The sequence below is a fragment of the Fukomys damarensis genome, unplaced genomic scaffold (genome assembly GCF_012274545.1).
Source record: "Fukomys damarensis isolate Sample0158 unplaced genomic scaffold, DMR_v1.0_HiC HiC_scaffold_4, whole genome shotgun sequence".
NCBI classification, from domain to species: domain Eukaryota; kingdom Metazoa; phylum Chordata; class Mammalia; order Rodentia; family Bathyergidae; genus Fukomys; species Fukomys damarensis.
Window position 1 is genome coordinate 8556869 of NW_022900916.1, and position 24043 is coordinate 8580911.

The 24043-nt window shown below is 39.8% G+C and overlaps 1 protein-coding gene across 1 annotated transcript in view; it reads right to left on the minus strand.

Annotated features, from left to right (window-relative positions):
- Nucleotides 1-22170, minus strand: part of Reln (reelin) — a 295852-nt gene extending 273682 nt beyond the window's left edge. The window contains exons 1-3 of the mRNA XM_033755897.1: nt 22066-22170; nt 20754-20799; nt 14694-14829 (exon numbers count right to left, since the gene is read on the minus strand). Of these exons, the coding sequence (XP_033611788.1) occupies nt 14694-14829; nt 20754-20799; nt 22066-22170 (287 nt within the window). The remainder of the gene's footprint in view (nt 1-14693; nt 14830-20753; nt 20800-22065) is intronic.
- Between the last annotated feature and the right edge of the window lie 1873 nt (nt 22171-24043).

Here is a 24043-nt window from a genome sequence, read left to right on the forward strand (position 1 = left end):
GGTTGCACTAGTCTGCACTCCCACCAACAATGGAGGAGGGTTCCTTTCTCCCCACAACCCCGCCAACATTTGTTATTGTGTGATTTCTTGATAGCAGCCGATTCAAAAATGGGCATCCGAAATGAACAGATATTTCTCAGACAAAGAAGTAAAAGCAGCAAGCAAATATATGAAAAAATGTTCCACATCACTGGTCATTCGAGAGATGTAGATGAAAACAACACTGAGATTCCACCTCACCCCACAAAGAATGGCTGCTATCAAGCTATCAAGATTGAGGCATTTTTGCATTCAAACTCATATAGGAAAGACAGAAAATTCTCCCGCAAAAAATTAAGTTGATATTTTAACCAAAAAACAAACTCAGAAAGAGTCTAAAACAAATAGTTGCTAGGGAAAGTAAGTATATATCCCAGATATAATATTTAGATAAAAACTTAATAAAAATTTTGATTGAAAGTTACCAAAGCACAACACAGAATTGAAATTGCAGAATAGTCTTTGAGAGAAAATGATTCCCCTTGATCTTTGACAAAGTCACCTTAAATGTTCCAAATGAGCCATTAGAGAACCTTCCCTTGCTATTTATGTCTACAGAATATTTGACTGCACAACAAATCTCAAATCCATTATATGAAATAAAGAAACTTAAAATATAACATTAAAATGAGTTATTTTCCTTTGATTACCTAGTGCAGTTATTTATATATTTTTTCTAATAGGTTTCTATTTTTCTTTAAGCCCACAAATATTGTTTTCATTCCTAAAAATCTAAGATCTTTAAACAGAAATGGACATTCCTTTCTCTCATTTATCAGTTGTTGATATATTGATAATACAGATTCAAATGTTCATCTATTTTTTTGGGGGGGTACCAGAGATCGAACTCAGGACCTTGTGCTTGCGGGGCAGGTGCCCAAACCACTGAGCTAAATCCCCAGCTTCTTGCGCATCTATAAGATATATCCAATACAGAAACTTCTTAAAAACTATCAGTTTAACATATTTGAAAAACTTCTCCATTTTGTCATTTAATGTAATTTTTAAAGTATCAAATTTTATATTTCAATGTTTTTAGGCTTACATACTAGCATTAAAAATTCCCTGATATTTATTTAGATTTCTTTATCAAAGTATGAAATATTAATAGCGAAACACTTTAACACCAGAAAATAACGAATGCCATAGTTGGTAAAATGTTTAAAGACTTGATATTTTCACCTAATATGATTGTTACATACATTTTTCTATTCCATCTTTCCCTCCCACACACTAAATCATTCCATGCCAAATCCCTTAAATGCCTCTTTTGAAGTTTAAAATTAATCCCCATGGTTACTCTTCTATAATCCTCCATCTTTTAAAAGATGCAAAATATGCTTTTCTACACTGATATTTTTGAGAAATTAGATGGAATCCCAAATACCCTAAATGAGTGAGTACGTGTTATATATTTAAACACACACACACATTCCCATTAAAGCTATTCATCAAGGAATATGATTCTCCTGTAATTACTAAGAACAAGATAACAATTGATATTAAATGACCATTCATAATGTTAAATCAATGTTATAAAGAATTTTCATGTGAAGTACCTAAGATATACCTATAGATTCTAAATGAAACTCACTATGAATGGTTACATTACACTGAATGGCAAAGGAATTCTTAATAACCAGACACTTAGGTTACCCAGAACTAGAGCTGACAAGAAAACCACTCAGCTTCACTTTCTAATGATAATATAGCGCAAGTAAGCACTAAAGCATATTCAGTTTTCATTTTTGAAGGGAAACTTTAGTGTGCTGTACTAAATCTTTCAATTAAAAATTGCTGGAAATTAAAGTGGTTCATTTGCTAAAAATAAAAAAGAGAAAATAAAAGCATCACGTGAACAGATTGAACAGTGCCCTTTTTTTTCTTTAATAGTCTGTTCCTTGTATAGATTTGTCTGCAGGTTTTGCTTTTTTATAAGCTATCTTGCCCTTTCCATCAGAAGTCGTAACAGCAGGTGCTGGAATAATTAAAAACCAATTGCCACAGCTTCTTCTCTCCCATCACAGACTAGGTAAATGAAGGCTGTGTATGGGTGTCCTTGTCTCACTTTATCCACCTCTCCGGCGCTGACGTGTAGGCTTTCATGTGCATCCTTGCACCTCTCCTTCAACGGGAAGCCATCTCTGGGGATCACTTGCAGAAAATAGGACACTGAGTCCATAATTAAAGTAATCTCCTTCCAGGCAGATGCTGTGGTTGGCTCTGTTATCACATATTACAAAAGGCATCTTGAGGGCTATAAAATGTGCAGCAAATAGCTTTGGAGATGAGAAACAGCAATTTTTCATCTAATTTTGATCCATAGACATGGAAGTACTGTATTGCTACTTTTTGGTTTTGAGCCAAATAACTATTATGGTGCTGAGATTAGCCAGGCAGTAACCAAAATTAAAGAATACTTTAGCTTTTATCCTCAAAGTGAGAAAAGCTCTTTTGTAACCATCTTTGCACTTAGCAAATAAGGATGCCATCTCAAATCTGAGCATTAATGCCTGCAGGCGGATTTAGAAGAAAGCTTATATGGCTTAGCTTTATAGTCATACTTCCAATGTATTTGCTTAAGTTAAAACCAGGATTTGATTAAGGGACCTACCATCTCAGCTCCATTGCGACGACAGTGCGCATTTTTAATTGGAAGCCTTTCACTGTTTATCTTTCCTGCAAAATTTAGGACACTGTTCTTTGAAATATATGTCAGCCCAAATAACCAATATGCTCCTATTATTTATAATACCTTCTAGAAATACTAATAGCAGAAACAAATGGAGGAGACATAACAAATACTTTTTCATTTTCAGCTTAGGACTTATCAGCGTATATAACCAAAACCTGATTCAAATGTTGCAAGGTACTGAGATGAGCTTGGGAATAATTACTTTTGTTTAACATCTATTTCTCAGGGATAAATAAGCACAAATGGCATACCCTCCCCATAAAGGCTGGATGATATTCCACTGAACGTGTATATTACATTTTCTTTATCCACTGCTGCTATGCACATCTGGGTTGTCTCCCCATCTTGGCTGTTGTGATAATGCTGGTTTGAACACGGAACAGCAGACACTCCTTTAATATTCTGGTATCAGTCCCTTGGAATATGTATCCAAATAGGGACTACTGGTAGTTCTAGTCTTAGTTTTATGAGGAAGCCATATTCTTATCCTCAGTGGTTGTAATAATTTATAGAGTCCCACCACTAAAGTTCTTTTCCTCTGCAACTTCTGTGACACTTTTTATCTATCTTTTTTTGACAAATACATTTTAAAGAATTTTTATCCAAATAATTTTATTGTACTATTTGCCAATTAAATGTTAGAAATATGTGATCAGTATTTTGCCACCTGAAAGGTGGTACTAAATTTTGCATGTTTCTTTCAGCTCTGTCTATAATGCAAGTTATTTTGTTCTTAATTATTTTTTATCCTTCATACTATTTTTACTGATTTTTCCCTGTTACAATGCCAATATCATCTTACTGTTGCTCAGCATCTGTCTGCTGTCTTTTTCCATCTTTTTATTTTCAGTGTTGTTCTGCCATTATGTTTGAGATGGTTCCTGGAAGAAATATATTGCTGGATTTTAAAAATTGCATTCCAAAAGTCAGTGTCCAATTGTAAATTTAATCTGTTTACATTTATTGTATTTACTAATTTGTTTATATTTCATTTTGTTATCTTATATTTTATAATTTTATGAGTTTTAAATTTACTTTCATTTTCTGAAATGGTTTAACTGTTCTTTACTCCCTTCTCTATCTCCTTTCTGTTTTGGAAGTTATAATTTTATTTCTGTTTCTTAGCAGTGTATCCTTATCAATCATCTTTAGCTAAAGCTACGACCTTCTTTCAAAATAACCTGAGGACATTTAATCCTATTTGCTTTTTTCCCTTAACATACATTAATGTTGTATAGTATTTTAGTTACATGTTGCCTAAAAAATGTCACCTGGAATTATTATCAGTTTATATTTTACAAATTTATTTGGACATTCACTGCTTAGAATCCTAAGGCATTTATTAAACTTCTTTGCTCACCATTAATTACTGCTTCACACCATAGAAGTTTTTGCATCCTACACTTTTCTTCTGAGTATTTTTTTATTGAAGCATATCTTCTAAAAACTTGCTTTAAAATGATCCACATACGGTAAAATATCTCCAAGTATTTTTTACTGTCCTTATTTGTTTCGCACTTGACATTTTACTTAGGTACAGAATTCTAGGTTATTTTCTTTTCTCGCTTTGAAAATATTGTTTGAGAAGACCACTGCCAAATTAAACTTAAAGGTAATCTGTCTTTTCTCTTTGGTTATCTCTCTAATATTCCTCCATCTTTGATATTCTGAAGGTTCATCATGCTCTACATCGCTGCTAATTCATTTCATTTATTTTGCTTAGATAGAAAAGGCACCTTCCTCAGTTGTAGGAAATTCTCCACTATTCTCTCTTTAAATTTGCCTCTCATGCTTTGTTGTCTCCTTGTAAAACTTCCCTTAGATGTTAATTTCTGTGTTTGGTTTTTTGATATCAGGAATCGAACTCAGGGCCTCGTGCTTGCCAAGCAGGTGCTGTGCCACTGGGCTACACCGCCCACCCTTGGATGTCAACTCCTTAACATAATGCTCTGCACCAGGCTCATCATGTACTGCCAGACTGCTCATCTGCTGAGGGCTTAGCTTCTTCTAAGTGACTTATCTTTACCAAAGGCCAGGCTGGTGACACACGGTTTGGCTATTTTTCCAGGCAGAGGTGAGTAACACTTTGAGACTTTCAGCTCCAGCCCCTTTTCCTTCCTTCTTTCCTGCTGTCTCATGAGAGCTCCTGACTGTAGCTCTAGGACTCTTACAGTTTAAAATCCAAGGCCTAGGACCAAAATCCAGATTTTAAATCCCTATCAGCCACTACAGTTGCAGCTCTTTACTTCTTGAATCAATTTAACTACCTTTGCCTTCACCTGAAACCTGGTGCTTTCACTTTCTTTCAAATTAATTTGATACATATTTTAAGAGTTTGCTCCATTTTATCCAGAGTTTCTGAGTGATTTTAGTGGAAGAGTGTCTGTTATGTCAGCTCAGTGTCCCAGGACACCAGAAGTCCTCTACAGCATAATTTTAATGTGTATGCATTTCTATCACAGATGCTTCTGCCACTTAATATTCCAAGCATCTCCCAACTCACTCTTCCATTTTCACAAACAGCACTTCGAAAGTGTTACAGCATAGCAGGATATACTGACGGCAATGGCAACAGAGATCAGTTCTGGACCAAAGATCAAACTCTGAGCTCTTCAAGCAATTCCTCCAATAACTGGAGGTTTGGAGAAAGTCAGAGAGCTTAGGCTACCTGGTCCACTGGGGCTCAATAAAGGGAAGCTGTGGGCTTTCCTACCACCACCACCACCACCACCACCACCATCATCATCATCATCATCATCATCATCATCATCATCATCATCATCATCACCACCACCACCACCACCATCACCTAATGGTATTCCACATTCCATTATTGCTCTTGAATTAATAATGACTACACTTCCTGACAGATGTATGTCAGTTTTTGTGGGAGAAGAACACATTTGAAAAGGAACAGAGCCTAACTCATTGTAGCAGGGAATAGGAGAGGACCGAAGAGAATAAACAGGAGCTGAGATCTACAGATGGGAACCTAGACAGGAAATGAGTCCAGGCCCAAAGTGACAAAGAGCAGCACTAGGTCCTGTGTGCTGTAAAAGGAGGTGACCAGAAGCGGTTCTCCTCTGTCGTGCTTGGGCCACCATTCCCCACAATTATGGTCCAAAGGAACAATTAGGCAAGCAGTCTTTTACACAAAACTTCCTACAAAACGAGGTTAGAAGTCACAATGTTTTAAGTTCACAGGACAACTGAAAAATCTAGTTTTGCTTTATTCCCTCTATGGGTCTTTTGAACTACATGGTTACTGACTACCAAAGTCAAGGTGACAATAGAGGAAGATAACTGACCAATTCTCAAAATCTGTCTTGCAGAAAAGAACTTGCTGTATGTTTAAAATGGTCTAAATCTGTCTAGAGTAATACTGTTCGCTAACCACATGTTGCTATTGAGAACTTGAAATGTGACTGATACAATAAAGGCACTGAGTTTTAAATTTTTATTTAGTTTTAATTAGCTACACGTGGCTTGTGGTTAGTTTATTAGAAGGTACAGCTCCAAGCAAACTGTAGAATATATTTGTGAACATATAAATGTGTGCATACATATATACTCATGGATATATCCAAATAAGTCATAGAGAACAAAATTAATTCTTTTAAAAGCTTTAATGCTTTAACATTCCCATATTTATTAAAAGCAGAGTTTAATACCATGCTGCTGCTAGCATATATTACCCAGGAGACTATGTTGACAGACCGTGGAGTTGCTGCTGCCCAGGGAGAAATGTATTCACCTGCTTTTCAGACATCACCATTGTCACTATTTTTGGCTACACAGGCAATTCGGGGGTGGGGGGGTTGAATTCACATTTAGGAGTTTCTAAAACTGGTTAAATCAATTCTAATACAGAAATAACCCAAGTGCCTGCCAATATCTCATGTAGGATATGTCTATGAGCTTTACACAACTTCGAGCAACTGAAGCACACCAAGCTTTCAGAAGAACGGACTTCGGTCTTTTGCTTTCACAGATGTTCCATGTGGTATCGGGTAAGCAGTGCCAACTGCAGGAGTCATCCAGCCCAAACACAAGGCACAGGAGCTTCTGTGGCTTCTGCCCCAGTCCAGTTACTTGAGTGCCCGCTAAACCTCCTCATGCCAATATAGGAAGGAAACGGCCAGGGAACATGTGGGTTTGCCACGGGATTTTTTTTGGGGGGGGTTCTAGATTTAACATTAGGGTTAACTAATATTTTTGTCTTTAAAAAGATTAAAAGGTTATATTTTTAAAAAGGAATGCATTCAGTAACATAACTATATGCTATTGAATAGAATTCCCTAGAAGCACATTCATCTTTGGACTCTGCTGTACATATTTCATTCCTGGAATATAAACATTTCCCACTCTAAAACAGTCTACTTCTCTGATTGTCTTATGTTTCTGATGTGGAGAAAAGTGTCCTCCTGGAGACTCCAGTAACTGTCCTAATAGAACCTGTGCAGTTTACACTGAGGCTTCTTGAAGGAGAGGAAGAGACACAGGAAAGGAGAAAGGAGAGGGGAGGAAAATGAAGCGAGTAGTTTTTCCTTCTGAACAACTGTTAACATTTTAAAATATGTTATATCATTTATAAAAAACAATTTCTTCAAATCTTCTTGGGAGATTAATGGACATATTTTATCTCCACTATGCTCCTCAAAATTAAAAATTAAATCCACAGGAAGCCTTCTGACCTCATTTGTCAAAGGGCTGACAGACGCTAAGGGTGCACATTACTTCCTGAACTTAGACTGAGCCCTTGTCCAAGCCTAATTGGCTGTGTAGCTGTGATGAGAAGCAGGGCCTGCGGGGAAGTGGGAACTAGCAGGCTCTAAGCCATTTACCTTCAAGGAAAGATAATTTTTTAAATCTTGTCACTCAAGGTTTTTTTTTTTTTTTCAGCAGCACTAAAATAATTATCTCAAGTTGGAAAATATCTGTTAAAAAAAAACAACTAAACCATCAGAAAGAAAAGAAAAGAAAAGAAAAGAAAAGAAAAGAAAAGAAAAGAAAAGAAAAGAAAAGAAAAGAAAAGAAAAGAAAAGAAAAGAGCAAGCCAGCCCAGAACTGTGATTCAAGAAAAATGAAATTCCTCCTTTGGAAAATAGTATATCTGGGTTTTATCTCATTATATGGGCAAATAACTTCAAATTTACATGAGAAGTTATTTATTTTTATAGCAATCTACATGCAATCTCGGAAACAAAATAGAACTTAGATGTATCAACTCTTGGTATCCTTATTTATTGGCAAACACACTCCCAACGGCACACCATGGGACATCCTGCAATCCTACTCCAAATGTTTAAGTTACAACTGCAGTGCTTTCTTCTGATGGATGGAAATAAATGGGCACACTATCCTTCCTGAGGAATTCTCCAGACAGGCGGAAAGGACGCTCATCAAAAATTAAAGGCATCTGAGATACGCTCAAGGCAGCACTTCAAATCTCCACATCTGAATTATTTCTGGCCTGTCAGGGTTCAGAAACTGCTGGTGTCTTCAAATTCTTCCCCTTTCTTCTCTTTGCCTTCTTGTTTAGTGTACTTTAAGAAAAAAAAACTCTCCAGGAGTTATTTTCTGTCAACTATCAAATGTTCATGTATGATCCTCCTGTGTTCTTCCTTGCTGAACAGTTTATTCTCTGTTGATGCTCAGAGTCTTAAACAGAACATCATTTACTGCATTCCCGAATTTTTCAAAGTGCAAATTGTATCTTCAATATTTAACTGGAAGTGAGGGCGAGGGTGTACAAGCTTCTTTAGAGTTGATCAAAATTATTTTGGACCAAAGGGCACTTTTTGGAACAAATGCTAAGACAACACTGTTTGGAGTGAAGATATTTAATTCTGTGAAGCAAACAGAATTTCAGTTTCCAGAAACAGTGAGATTACAAGCCAAAAAATAAAATTTTCAAAGAGTCAATTAAAAATGTAAACTTATTTAGAAGTAGGCAGCTATATACCATGGACATATAGATATACTTTGTGTCCTGGTTTTCAAATACATTTTTTAATTAATAAGTTATGTATAGCAAGAACTTAAAATACCTTTGTAGGGAAAGGTGAGGCCCTTAAGTAGGGTCAGAGTAAGGGACACATGCCCTTTTAGAAGGGAGAAGAAAAGCACTCTGTCACTAAGGGCAAGCAGTTCTGCCGGTTCACTTCTGAAACAAGCCCATCACGCAGTGAATAACCTTGGGCTGGCTCTTGGAACCGCTCACCCTTGTGGTCTAAACGCCTTGAAATGTTCCTTAACTGTGTACTGTAATACCCTGACACATTTATGACCTTGTACCCTTAGCAACAAGCCCACTAGCCAATGAAGTGTGCCCCTCTGGGTGGGCGGAGAGGGCCCCTATCCCATAAAGATAGAGCTGCTGTCCTATGTCCGGCGGTCAGCCAGCTCTGGGGCCCCCACTCCTCAGAGTGGCTTTGTACCACTTCTATTATACATTTACCTTCACTTTGCTGCAGGAAATCTACTTTTGCTCTGTGCTGCAATTTCTGACTCCTCTTTGTTCTACATTGGGAAGAGAGACAAACTTGGGAAAGTCTGAGGGTGAGCTGGTGGCCCCAGATCCAATGTAACACCTTGATAAATGCCAGTCTAGCAGAACACAGGTCAAAAGAGTACAGGGGTCACTATGAAGTTAAAGGAAATGACAACATTAAACATCATAGAATGCAAGGAACATTTTCTTGGCTATCAGTGTGCGTGACAGTGTACCAATTATGGAGGAATAAAAAAGTAATATGAATTTGCTCATGTCCAATCTAATCTATTAGGAGGCACAGGTTATGGGAGACAGGAGATAATGAACAGTCAGATCAGAGAGAGACTTCAAGTCTATGCCAAAGTATTGGTCTTAACCAAATTTTGATTAAGGTTGTGCCTTAGAGGGACCACAATGTGCAGGATGGACTGGGGGAGAAGCAGGTTGGAAGTGTCCAGAGCAGTGAGGAAGCTTCCACAATCATCTTAGCAAAAGGCACTGGAAGGAAAGCGTTCGGAGATGAACAGCAGACTTTCTAAAGGAATAAGGTTACTAGAAGAAATGTCAACCAGCTATGCAGCACGAATCTGATGTTGGCAGCCTGGATGGCCAGAAGACTCAGCGAAGTGGGACGCCACAGGATGCCCTGACATGAACTGTACGTTACCAAGGGGAGGCAAAGTCAGTAGTACATTATGGAGTACATGGGCTTCCAGGGATTTTGCTGTCGGAGTAGAAGGTAGGAGCATAAAACCACTGAAGATACCTTCCAGCCCTATTTGCTTGATGGGCCACAGAACAGCTCTTTGTGAAGTGCTGATGTTACACCACTGACCTACTCCCATATCTAGGAGGGTCTATGGGCTGTCAGTGCCTGTTCTAGACAGGTGAGGCAAATCAGGGAATAAAACAGAAACAAAAAGTCTTGCCATCAAGGAAGCTGAGTTTCAGTGGCAAGGAAGATGATAGGCAATGTACTAACCAGATGAATGTCTAGATACATAAAAATGCTGTGGGGAAAAACAATCCCCCTAAGGAGGAGAGGGAGTGCAGTTCTGGGTTGCAGGTAGGGTGAATTTAAATTGAGTGACGTCAGGAGTCACAGCCTTGGAACTGCCACGTGGGGTTTATCCAAGGGTGCTGTTGAGGACAGTGCTCACTGTAACCCCTGGTTTCCTCTTAACAGACGCTCATGAGAGAACTCTTACATTTCTACAGACTCGGGCTGGGGATTTAGCTCAGTGGTTCTGTTGCTTGCCTTGTAAGCATAAGGACCCGAGTTCGATCCCCAGTACCAAAAAAATCAAAAAACCAAACATTTCTACAGACTCGGGCTGGGGATTTAGCTCAGTGGTTCTGTTGCTTGCCTTGTAAGCATAAGGACCCGAGTTCGATCCCCAGTACCAAAAAAATCAAAAAACCAAACATTTCTACAGACTATGTACCTGACTTCTGGCCACCATGAATCACCCACAGGGCACATTTCCCTCTGGGCACTAATGGCCAGAGAGCTCAAAGCTAAATTTGTGATCATCTTCCAAACGATGTATAGATTGTTCTAGCACTGTCTGTCTCTGCTTTCATTTTATTTTCGGAACACTCATTTTCCAATTTCTCTGACTTCTACTACTTTTATCTTTTTTTAATTGATGTACATTCGCTGTATTTCAGAAAGTGTGCAACAGAGACCCAGTGAGGAGACACAGACGCCAGAAGTGAAGAACTTCAGGATGTAATTCAAGTGTGTTGACATGAAAGCGTGAGAGTCCAGTTGTCCATGTAGCCAGGATTCAAAACCACCACCAGCACCACATCAAAAGGGCTGGGATGCAGCCGAGTGTGGAGTGCTTGCTAGCATGTGAGAGGCCCTGGGTCCCATCCTCAATACCACAAAAACAACACCAATAAAAAACCAGTGGGATCTGGAACACGGAAGATACAGCTCAGGAAAATATGAAATGCTGAGACTGCTTTGGGGGACAAGGAACTTCTGAGGCTTTTTCCAAAGTCCCATTCTTGGCCCTGACTCCATCTCTGAAGTTTGGTAAGTAGAACTGAGGCATCTGAGGTACAAGTGGTGGACCTGAGAGAGGAGCTAGGTTCCCTCTCAGGGACTAGGGAAGTTAGGGCGCTTAAATACAGGTCTGAAAGAACTCCCTTCAATTTCAGGGATCAAAGAAACTATAGCCTTAAGTGCAACTGTGCTACAGCTTTGGACATGTTTCTGCCTTCCAATTATGGTCTATGACCTAGGTGTCAGCATCGCCCCCAACTGGAGTTGAATATTTTGCTTGAGAACCTTTCTGTAAATCAATTGTATGGAACCTTTAATCAAGGATTAATTTGCAAAGTAATTTCCAAAAGAATATTGTCATTATTTATCACAATTTGAGTGTTTATAAAGGAGGGGGCAAAAATGCATTTCATGCCACTAGAAAGTTTGGGAAATTTTGATTTAAACATTGTGAAGAGTTTTGTCTTAAAAGACAGAAAATAGTTACCATCTGGAAAAGTATTTGAAGTTCTTTCCATGTAAAATAATTTAAGTTCAATTTAATTAAAACCTGTCAAGGAAACTTCTAACTTTAAGAAGTCTAACTTCCTGTGAAACAAGAGAAGAGGAAGTCAGTACTGATGTCAGAAATCTGATTATAGCAACAGAACACCCCTAAATGAGGAAAATTTTGGAATCAGTTCCACTTAAAACCCTTACTATGCACCCAGCCACGTGTAAGGGAGTAGGAATGAGGAGTGCTGAACAGAAACAAAACGGATAAAGAAGGACTATGAAGGGAGCCAATTTGTAGTAGTGCTGCAAGAAAAATCTAATCTCCAGACTTTCATATCCTGAGTGTCCTCTCCATTCGTGTTGTGAAAAGCAGTGTGATCACCTCTGGAGGAATGGCTGTGTGAGCCACAGTGGGATGAGGAGAGCTCGCTCGTGTCAGAGCGTAGAACCGTCCACTCAGATTCAAACTCTCTCTCAGACTCAGTCTCCTACAGCCAAAATCCCTCCTGCAAAAATGGTGGTGTAACCAGAGGGTGTGTGTAGCTCCGGCCCAGCCCAGGGGCATGGATTATCAACACAGAACTGGGTACAGAGAGTTTAGAGCAAATGGTGACAATTGAGGGATAAGTCGGATATGGTGTATTCTCCTGCCTGCTGTCCTAACTGGTCCTTATTCTACAGGTCACTGCTTTTCTTAGAAGCCACACAGCCAACGGGAGGAAGGATTTCTTTGAGAAATTAGCTTTGGGCAGGAAGAGCTCAGGCTGCCACACCGGACTAGTACTTCTGGGTAGCTCTGACTCCCATGAGAAGCTCTGTCACACCCCACCCAAGGGGCTCAGGACCATCCATCCTGAGGCCCAGATTCTGAGGGGAGACGGCCCTGCAAAAGGCCACTATCCCCTCTGCTGAGAGAAGCGAGTTGGGCTGACTCACTGCAGGAAAAGGCTAGCTGGGGCCATGCTAGCCCCTCTGAGTAGACCCTAAAGGTTTTTTCATAAAGGTGTCAAAATGGATGGGGCACAATGTGCAAGGTTACCATGGCACTTGCTAAAAGTGCCCACCAGAAAGATTCTGGCAGGTGTAGTGCTGGCACCCCACTGGCCTAGGTTTCTGCAACTCAGCTTTATCCCATCATGTTCTGGCTGCGATTCTGGACTCCAGGACTCCTCGTGTGGCTAGAGTTGTGGCTACTGGTCCTGGTGGTCCCACTTTCAGAGTGGAAACTGCTTAACTTAAATTGTAGCCCAACCTTCAGAACATCATGAGGTAACAGCTTTTTCCTGTAGCTCATGATCCAGTGCGATTTCCAGTGCTGTAAAATGTCACTGGTTCAACTTGCAGAGTTGACTAACAAGGTTGAAATAGAAACTCCAACCCAGCAGGGTACCCCAGCTCACTCCACAGTATCCCTTGAGCAGTTTCAACCTTGGAAAGATGAGCAAGAGGTCACAACTCAGAAGCCAAACCCTTCCGTAATTGATGAAGCCAACACCCACCCCACCCCGCTTCTAGTTGATCAAGGATCCCAGTTCAGCTGGAAGAGCTTTTGGAAGAACATTCTCTGAGCCAGCAGGGGGCTCAGCTCTGACATCAAATCACACTGTGGGAGCCACACCTTCACCAGTGCACCCAGCTCAGCCTCTAGACCCTCGAAGGAGAGTAGTAGGCCTTTTCTGTTGACAACATGAGATTTTCATCTCTAGATTGTCCTGGAGAGATGTAACACAGCCACTCATGAGTCTTCAGATCAGAACATTCAGGCAAGAGAGAGCAAAGCCAGAGGCTGGAAGCTGCGAGGGTCAGCAGAGGGCCATGGGGCAGCTGAGGAGGAGTCCTCACAGTGTGCAGAGATCTGCTCTGGATGAGATTCAGTTGGTAACTGCAGCATCACCTGCATGGTGTGTGGAGCATGCGTGGCATCCTTGGAGAGCAGACAGGGACCCTGGTGTCCTCTGGAAGTGGGGGTGGGAATGCAGGGAGGGACCTCCTGGGGAAACTAATAGAAATCATCTCTGACGATCTGGCTCTTGCTTTCTGGGGGTCCAATCTGCTCTCCACCATGGAGTACATTTCTTCTCACACAGCAGCTCCTGAGCAGACTCACGTGACCCCCTCAGTGGCGCTGTGACCTCCACTGACTATAGGAGTTGCAGGGAGGAGGCCAAGAGGCCCCCAGAAGCTAAGAAATGGAATGTTTCAGGACTCAGTGACCTGGGAGGATTTGGCTTTGAACTTCACTCAGGCGGAGTGGTGTTTGCTTGATCCTTTCTATAAGATTCTATGCAGTGATGCAATGCTGGAAATCCTCAGGAATGAAAGGGGGCCGGGAGCCACACAGAGGAAGCCATGTAACCCCTTCAGCCTTTGAGGTGATATTGATGACTTTTATCTTTTTTTTACTTGGTAAATAATAATTGTGCATATTTATGGAGTACACTGTGAGGTTTTGCTATGGGTTTACAATGGAGTGGTTAAATCATGACATCCTATGTAGTGCTTCACATATTTACCATTTTTTATGATGAGAATATTTAAAACCTCTTATCAATTTGGAAATATACAATACATAATTACTCACTAGAGTCACCATGCTGTATTAAAATACATCTCTAAAACAGTTCTCTTTGCTGAATCTTTGTACCCTTTAGACAACTGTACCCCATTTCCCATCTCTCTCCCTTACCACTCCAATTTGCTTACTTTTACTGTGTTGCATTTTTTTGTGTGTTAGCTAAAAATCCAATTTAGAAATCTCTTATAAATGGCAGTGCAAAAATAAACTGCTGGAGTAATTTTGAAAAAATTTCGACCTCTTCCGACATCAGAATTGATGGCTTTAATTAAGGTTAGACCTATCAAAATAATACATTTAAATAGTAACCATGGATGTAATGCCACGAAAGGTTGGGAGTATTTGCCTTCGGTCCCTGTCATGGTAACTGGGTACTCACATGAAGTTCACGCAGCCTGTGCCCGCCGGGGGAGCGATCCAGACGAAGCTGAGGTTGGTTGTGGGCAGATGACTCACGTGAGAGGCCACTACACTGCACATGAACTGGTTACCAAACTGGTGGTCAGACATGATCCCTGAGAGACAGACAAAAAGGATGTTGTTATAAAAAAATGAAAACCCATCCTCATCATGGAAACAACAGTATTTTCTGGGCATTTTTCTTTTATGTTGAATCTTTATGTGATTTGGCTTCGATATAAATTATGTATTTTTTCTTTGCATTGCTAGAAGGAATAATTTAAAACATTGTTGAGTAACGACCAATGAAAATCACTGCTATTATATTTTCTTTGCTTTGATTTTATCGAATGATTTATGTTCATCATGGAAAACCACTAAGACCAACCTATGGTTTGAATAAGTTTAGGTTTCTTGGAACTGTCCGTAACAAGGCAGACCAAACACTGTGGGGAATCGGGAGGCATGTTTAAAAGAGCATGTTCACGTGGATTTGTTAAAATATTCTGGCTTGTGTTAGGTTATTTGAGTGGGGAGATCAGGTTTGCCAGGGAATTTCACTTTTTAATACTGAAAGTCCTGCAGTCTAGGAGTCCTCATAACCCAGTCCTGTTGAGATTTCAAGGAAAGATGGTTTTGTCTCTGGACTTGGGGCTGTCACAAAGCAGAGGTAGCTTTTTTGCTTAGGATATTAATAATTTTCATATAGGAGCCATGGGGAATGGAGTGAGGCTAACTGTGACAGATAAAGTAGCAACAGTAGTCATGTGAATGTGGAAAGGTGGATGTTGGTGGTACCTGAGGTCTGCAGTGTGTTCTAGTTCATGGTTACTGAGTGACCACCCCATCTGAGAGGGGCTTCTCCACTGTCCATGCTCAGTGAACTGGCTTGTGTTTAGAATAAGAAAACCCTGGCCTAGCTGTGAGTGGATCACCTCCCAGGCAAGCTATCGGGATCTTTTAATCTTTTTAAATTAGGTGATTTATTTGGTTTTAACTCAGATGTGAAATACAGTAAGGAACTCAACAATAAGAAAATAAACCAAGTTAGAAAATGGAGAGAAGATTTGAACAGATATGTGAACAAAGAAGATGTACAGATGGCAAAGAAACATGAACAGAAATTCAACATCATATGTCACTAATAAATTGCAAATTAAAACAACAGTGAGGTATCATCACATATCTACAAAATCCCAAACACTGACAACACCAAATGCTGGTGAGAATGTACAGCAGCAAGAGGTGCTTTCATCCACTGCTGTTGGGAATGCAAAACCATTATGGCCACAGTGGAAGACAGTTTAGTAGTTTGTTATGGAACTAAAAATACTCTTACCAGATGACCCAGCAACTGTTTTCCTTGGTATATCAAGTGAAATAAAGATTTATGCCCACAAGAAAACCTACATGCAGCTTATTTATAAAGGCCAAAACTTAGAAGCAACTAAGATGTCCTTGAGTAGATTAGTGAATCAAATAACTGTGATGCATCTAGATAATGGAATCCTAGCCAGCTAAAAATAAAATGAGCTAGCGGGTCATGAAAAGATCCTACAGAAATTTACATAAACATAGCATCAAGTGAGTGAGCCAATCTGAAAAGGCTACTATTTGATTCTAAATATATGGTTCCAGAAAAGGCAAAAACCTGGAGACAAAGAAGAGATGAGGAATTTTCAGGGAGTAGGACGAAAGGGACAGGAACAGGCAGAACAGAACATGTTCAGGGCAGTGAAAATCTTGTTTATTACAACTGATGAATGCATGTTATTACAGAAATTTTTAAAAATGCATAGAATGTAAAAACTAAGAGTAAACCCTACTATAAACAGTAGACTCTGGCTGGTGACACTGGTTCGACATAGGTTGATGAATTGTAACAAGTGTACCAGTGTGGGGCAGCACATCGGTATAGAGGGAGTTTTTCGAGTTGGGACAGGGACATATAGGAACCCTCTGTATTTTCCACTCAATACTGCTGTGAACTTAAAAACTTCTCTAAAAAATAAAATTCATTCATTAAACACTAACTGCCAAGAGTGGGAAGTAAAGCTTTAAAAATTCTCGCCTTAACTGGCTCTGTAACTTTGAGCAAATGACATTCATTCTTGTATCCAGTTTTCTTGCCTGTCAAATGGACATATCATATCCTCTATATCTTAAATTTGTTGTGAGAATCAAATGACCCAATACATATGACAGTACTTAGTACAGTACCTAGAAGCTCTTTTAATACTGATTTTCTTCCTGTCTACCGTGTTCTTTCCAAATTACAGTTCTATTCATACTATTTCCTTACAAAAAATTTTTCACTAACCCTAAATTGTCTTAAGTTCCTTAACAGCACTAACCAAGTCTATATTCCTCTAGTACCTGGCATAGACAATATATTAATTTACTTATATCTCTGGCCTTTCACCTTGTGTTTTAAAAGGTCTTGTCAATCCCAAATTAAAAAAAAAAAAGTCCTCCATTATTTATTTTTACATGTATATCTTAATACTTCTAAGTTTTGTTTTGTTGTGTGGCATACCATAAGCATTTAGCTATTTTTTTTTCCTAAATGGTTCTAGGTTCCATTATTTTTCCTTGGGATTTCATAGTAGCTCCAAATGGTTTTCTCTGTCCTTTGTCTCACTCCCCTATTTTACCAAAATGATTTCTCTGAAAGGCATAAATGAACAGGTCAAGCTGCTAAATCTTCTTAAATAGCTCCCCCAGCAGATTCCAAAGAGATACAAAATCTCAAGCATCACTTATAAAGTTCAGCACAATCTGGCCCCGTCCGCTCTCCTGCATCATCCGTTGAGTCCTACAAATGTGGCAGTTCTTAAGTACTGGCGTTTGAGCCTCTCCACCCTCAACCACACCTCTAAACACGGGCTCCTCTTTAGACGCAGAGGCCCTGGACCTTTGCTGTCTCCCCACTCATCTTCTCTGGTAGACTAACACCATTTGCCCTCCAAGACAAGGACCAATCCAGCCTCTGTTTAATGCTCAACACTGAGAGAAGTCACTTCCTGTCCTAGTCCGATGATAAAAAGACACATCAGACATGGCCAACTCCTAAATCCTATCTCCCACTCACTGCCCCATCCCAGGCTTGGGTAGGTGCTCTTCCTACATGTTATAGAGGTTCACCCATCTCTCCATCACAGCACTTGAACTCCTCCCCAAGTAGTCCAGGAGGAACTTTGTCTTCAGTCCTTGTATCCAAGCACCTGCCACAATGTCTGACATATCTGAGATAGTCAAGAAATGCTGTTTTGAATACAATAATTTTTTAAATAGACTTTAAAATTTATATTATAGAAACTGGCTAAACAGAATCTTCTACAATATAAATCTATCCAGAGTTGGTCACAAGAAATAGAAAAGTCTCTGTTTGACATATCCAACTGATGCTCTTTTTCTCACTAAAGGTTTTGATATTTTTAAAGCTGCATCCGAGACAAAATTTATCAAGCCAGAGAAACCACAGTTTGGGGAGGATCAGAGGCTCCAAGGGAGTCACAGTGTCTGGGAGCAAACTCCCTAGCCATGACTAAGGGCTGGCCACTCCCCTCTGGTCCGCCAGAGGCAGGGAGCCAGCGTGTGGAAAATGACACGTCTGCAGGGAGTCAGCCTGGCCCTAAAGAGAAAACAAAACATCGAGCCACAGTCTTGTGAGAAGGGAAGTGAATCAAACACAGTAAGCTTTCCAAGGAGCCCTGGTAACAGGATTCATGTCAAATGACTCCCCATTCCTCAAAGCCTTTCTTAGAAAGTGAGTCAATGTCTAGGCCACACACCGCTCGACAGAATTTTATGAGGTGGCTGCCTTATGGCCTACTCCAGATGAGTATGTCAGAGAACAGATTCCTGCAATGAAGCAGTTTTCCAACTTCATGGTACAGTGGCACATTGGAAGAGATTTAATAGGCAGCAGTACTCAGAGATTCTGAGTTAACTGGTCTGGGCAATAGCCTGGGTACTGGGAGTTTTAAAACTTCAGCCAGCAATTCCAATGTGTAGCTAGGAACTTGCATGAGAAATTATGCTTTGAAAAACTTTTACAACTCAGAACTTACAATAACACTATTCATACAACAATGGTACCAACATATATTTAAAAAGTATCCAACAGTGTCTTACTAGCAGCCCTGGAGTCATGAAAAAAGCCTATCTTTTTAGTACTCCTAAAGCCACCTTAAGCATGTAAGTTGTCTTGTTTATGTACCTTCAAATATGGTAAGTACATGATGATCTTTGCTTTTTTAACACAGAGCACTGATTATACTGCTAGCACATTGTAAGTGATTTTCTCCTTGTGGACACTTTTTGGTCAGAGTTGAGCTATTAGAAATCTATTTTTCTAAATATTGCCAAGCAGGGGATTAATCTGCATTTACAGAACCTCTACTTTGTGTCAAACATTGTGTTAAGCCCTGTGGAGGTATATAAAAGAAATATACCAATAAACTCAATTAAAGCTGAAAAAAAAGAAATATAGGTAAAAGAAAAGAAATATAGGTGATGGTCTTACCCTCAAATGACTGGAGGTAGAAAGAGAAAACTGGCACAAACTAACATCCTAAAAAGTAAGTGCTAACTGGATGGCACAAGTCTAGAATATAAGTGGGTGCTAACTGGGTGGCACTGATGAAAAATAGAAACTAAAACAGGAGCAAAAATGTGATCCATATGGCCAATTATAATAATGACAACTGATGTTAACTGAACACTTCCTACAACCTGGTACTCTTCCAAATGCTCCTGAGTACCGACCTAATACAATTCTCACATCTGATTGGATTTACAGGGAGTTTCAGACCAGAAAGTGTCCTTGCAACTCTGCATGCGCCACTCTATGCCCTTTGCCGAAGTGTCTTTTCTCAAGCTTTGTTGTGACACCTGCGAAGTTCTGGTCCAGGATCATGAAGACCCCTTCCAGAGCCACACCTCTCTGAGTACAGATTAGATGGCTGTAGGAGGGATGAGGACACTGCACAAAGGCAGCGGTGACAGCAGGGCATGCACAGGAAATGAGAACCAGAAAATTAGTGCAGTCAGAATCAGCTTCCATCGTTCTACGAAACACAAGCTCCTGCATCCCTCACAATGATCTTCTTAATGCTTTTGTGTCATGAAAGACATCAACAACCTAATTAGTATATGGGAGTTGGAATCCTACTCTTGAGATAGCTGAAGTTCAAATGTGACAAAAAATTTAAATTTACACAGGTGTGTTTCCTGCTGCATGCTGGGAAGAGGATATGCATTGAGCTTTTTATATTAACTGGAAAGGGAAAACAGGATCTATAATAAAAGTATTTAATTACACTGTGCTCTCAAGGAGGTATGTACAAACAAAATATACACGTATGTAGCATAGTTAAGGAAAGACTCCTATGTTAATTTTGTGGTTATGTATACACTGTAATAAAAATTTTCACACAGAATTTCTCCCCTAGAGAAAGAGGCTACACTTTTCTGGAAGACCTGGGCACTGTGTGGTTCTCCCTGTTTAACTTTGGGCAAAGAATGTGGTTTACCCTTCAGAATCTGAAATTCCACAAAACTGATAACTGTTTTCATTTTAGCAAGATTTTTAAGCACCCGTATTATAAGAACAGTGTACTTTTGAGTGCACATTTGAAAAACAGAGTATCTGTGAACTAGCTGTAATTTCTGTATCAATCACTGAAGCAGGTCCTTAAGATAACTATTCCTTAGTAGGAGTGTGTAAACAATCCACTTGGTGATGAGTTTACACTCCCCCACTATTTGTCTTCTTAATCAAAGTTATGGCAAAAGGTAGGACTCTAGAACAGAGTTTTCTATATCCACATTATACTTCTGCACAATGAGCCCCACAACGTCTTTAATTATCCTGAAGTTGTCTCCACGATCCCTTTTAAGACAGTGACACACAGTTTTGTGCCTTCCGGGATGTCACTTTCCTTGACAAGTCTTCAGTTATTTTAAGTTTGTGACTAAACCTTGTATGAACCCCTTTTCCCTCAGGAATGCTTCTCTATGCTTTTAATGTTCCTACCTTGGGTCTTGAGAACTGTAACTGGAAGTTCCATGTTCTCCCAACTCTAAAATAAAAATGTACATATTCTCATAAAAATGTAGTCTGTTCACTTCTAAGAAACACAGTGAAGATTTTATTACCTAAAATAACCAATCTAGTGAGAAAATCACATATTCGTGTTGGATTTATCCTGTATTTTGTAGATTACAGATGTGGATCACCCAAGCCTGTTTAGTTTGTAATTTGCCATGATTAGTGATAAAGTGGGTACAGACACGTCCTGGTTTATTTTTCATGGATTTCAAAAACCAAAGCATCTGTGGATGGGACATCATTGAACAAGGAGAAAGTACACTAAAACTACAGATTTTTGTCATATGAAAAATGTTACTGCTGTGTATAAGATGATGTGATATTAAAAGAAGTATTATTTTATTATTCCAAATACTTTCAGAAAGCTTGGCAGCATGTTTTGTCAGAAAGTTTGGTAAGTTCACTGACTTAGGTCAACATAAATGTATAGCAAAAGTAGCACAAACATTTAAGATTCTTTTTATTTTGATCATTTTCTCTTCCTTTAACAAGGACACCTAGCCAGATGTAGTGGTCCATGCCTCTAATCCTAGGACTCTGTAGAGCAGAGATAAGAGGCTGAGCAGGAAGGATCATAAGTCTAAGCCCAGCCTAGGCAAATGAGTGACTTGGCAAGAGCCTGTCTCAAAATAGAGGGGACAGTATTTAAAAGCAATTAATGAAAAACAAACAGTTCTGAAAATCTAGTTTGGAAAGTTAGTATCATACTGTAAGTAAAAAGAGAAGATGGGTTCTGGACTTTTTTTTCTGTCACTCTTTCATCTGTCAAATCAAATATAAATAATTATTTACTTACAGAATCTGACTTGTCTAATATTCACCTTCTTTGCTACATTAGTGTACTGAAACATTTCAACAAAACCAAATATAATTTTCTATGCTGAACAATAAACCACACAAACCCCTGAAAACACCGGACGGTGGCGTATCTGTGAAGTAGCAGTGTGATGGATACGGGTATGAAAGGAACAGCTACCAGGTCAAAGGCAGCACGTGCACACAAGTTCACACACAGGCATTTGTATGTTTATTTTTTGAAGCACTGCAGTGAAGGCACTTGGTCTCAGATTTGGGTAGAAAAAGCTAACCAAGTATTGAGTACCGTCTAAAAAAAAATCATCCTGGAGTTACACATCTGGTTACAGGTTAGGGATGTGAGAGGATCTACACTGTTTCTACACTCTCTGCCAGTTCAAAACAGAGCCTGTTCTAGGTCAGCCTTCCTCCCCTCGCTCACCAGCATGATGGAGGTGACAGGTGATGTGGCCTCCCTGCCCTCTCTCGACACTTCCGTTTCCTGGCTGCCTTCTCTAGGTCCACATTTGACATATTGTGACCTCATTTCTGCAGGTTACTCAACCAGTCTGCTTCTCACCACGGAAATGGGCATGACAAACAGGGGGGCCTTGAAGAATAAACGAGTGCATGGCACCTTGTGTATTATGTGTCAGCTACTATTATGCTCATTTTAGAGTTTAAGGTACCAAGTCAGTGAGTTTACGAGTCTGGTCAATGGTTGGTGAATGGCAGCTGAACGCAGGTTAACCTTCTGTCTTTCATGTCTGCTGGGTTCCTCCCTACATCCTTACATGGCGCAAACTCAGATCTGGACAGACCCTGCTCCTCACCCAATAAAATCTAGCAGTGAAGTGCAAACCACCTGAGTGTGAGCAGGGAGAGTCTTTCCGCTAGACACAATCAGTGTCTCCTTCTCCTCTCTTTCTTCCTCTCTCCCTCCCTCCAAATGCCATTTCTCGGTCATTATTGGATGAATATCCTTAGACATCATGACAGATACACCTCTGAGCTACAAACAAATGTGAATGGGACATCTTTAAATCAAAAAGTGTTAAATTAAAAGTGTTCCTCCAAAGGGCAAAGCCATCCCAGTACACTTGAGTCTTTATGGCTACGGAGTTTCACAGAGTAGCATCCTTTCCAAAGAGCTATGGCAAGTGTGCACTGTCTTTAAGTCAAATTATCTGGCCTACTGGTCCAAAGCTTTGCTCTGTACCTTCTCTCCTAATACTGCACACTCTCCCTGCCTCTTAACAGCTGCTTAATTGTATGTAGACAATCGCTACACACTACCCACCCCCAGCCTCTCCTCAAACCAGCCATGCTTCACCACCTACCTGTTCAGAACCGAATTCTGCTTTACCACCTGGAACCTGCTACTGAGCTCTACCTTGGTTTGTGTCAGTCAGATTCACAGTGCATCTCTCCATTTAAGAGTTGGACTTCACACATATGCAGACCAGAAGTCAAAGAGGTGGACATTTTAGAGCTATAAACCCATTCCATGTAGGAGGCTGGAAAGAGCTTCTCCAAGGCTTTCTTTAAAACAAAAAATGGGAGACTGTTGCCTTATTGGAACAACTCCAGGCCCTAAAAGCCACTTCCAATATTTTCAAACCTATCTCTTCTTCTTCCTCCTAACCAAAGACATTCCCATTTGACTCATGTAGAAATTCCCTGCAATACCAAAATTATAATTTAGCATCTTGGTTCAGACCTCTCCCTACTGTAATTTTCAACAATAAAAGATCTTGGACAAACTAGTAACAGTTAACATTTGCTAAGCATTTAATAATGCAGGCAACATTTTGAACATTTTACAAAAGTTAATGCATTTGTTCATTAAAAACCCAGCCAACATTATTGTTAGTAGCAGTATTACTATTCCCATTTTACAGAAGCTTAAAGAGATTAAGTTGTCGAAATCACTTCCTTGACCACTAGTCCCATAAGACCCAGCCCTCTCACTTTTTAGTGATACAATCTCCAGCAAGTTGCCTAAACTCTCTAAGCGTTAGAATTATTATTTAATATGTGGGTAAAAATAAGATCTATGTGATCAAACTGTGGAAGTTCTCAGGAGGGAACCACAGAACATAATCTAACTAATGCAAGGAATCTTTACAGACACTACAAAGATTCTCTGGGAGGGCCAGAGAAGTAAACTTGAAGGCCACAGAGCAAGATGTGATATGCACAAACCATAGAACTAGTTCAACATTTAAAAACACCAACCATAACTGACTAAAATAACAGAACCTCCCCCTCAGCTATCTTTCCCAAATAAGAATCTGCCACGACTGAACTGAATCTCCCCATACTCATTTTGCATTGTTCACTATTCAGTTTTCATGTGGGGCTGTGATAGGGAGAAAACAGGACATGACCTCACCCCATATAGGGAGGGCGTGTGGCAA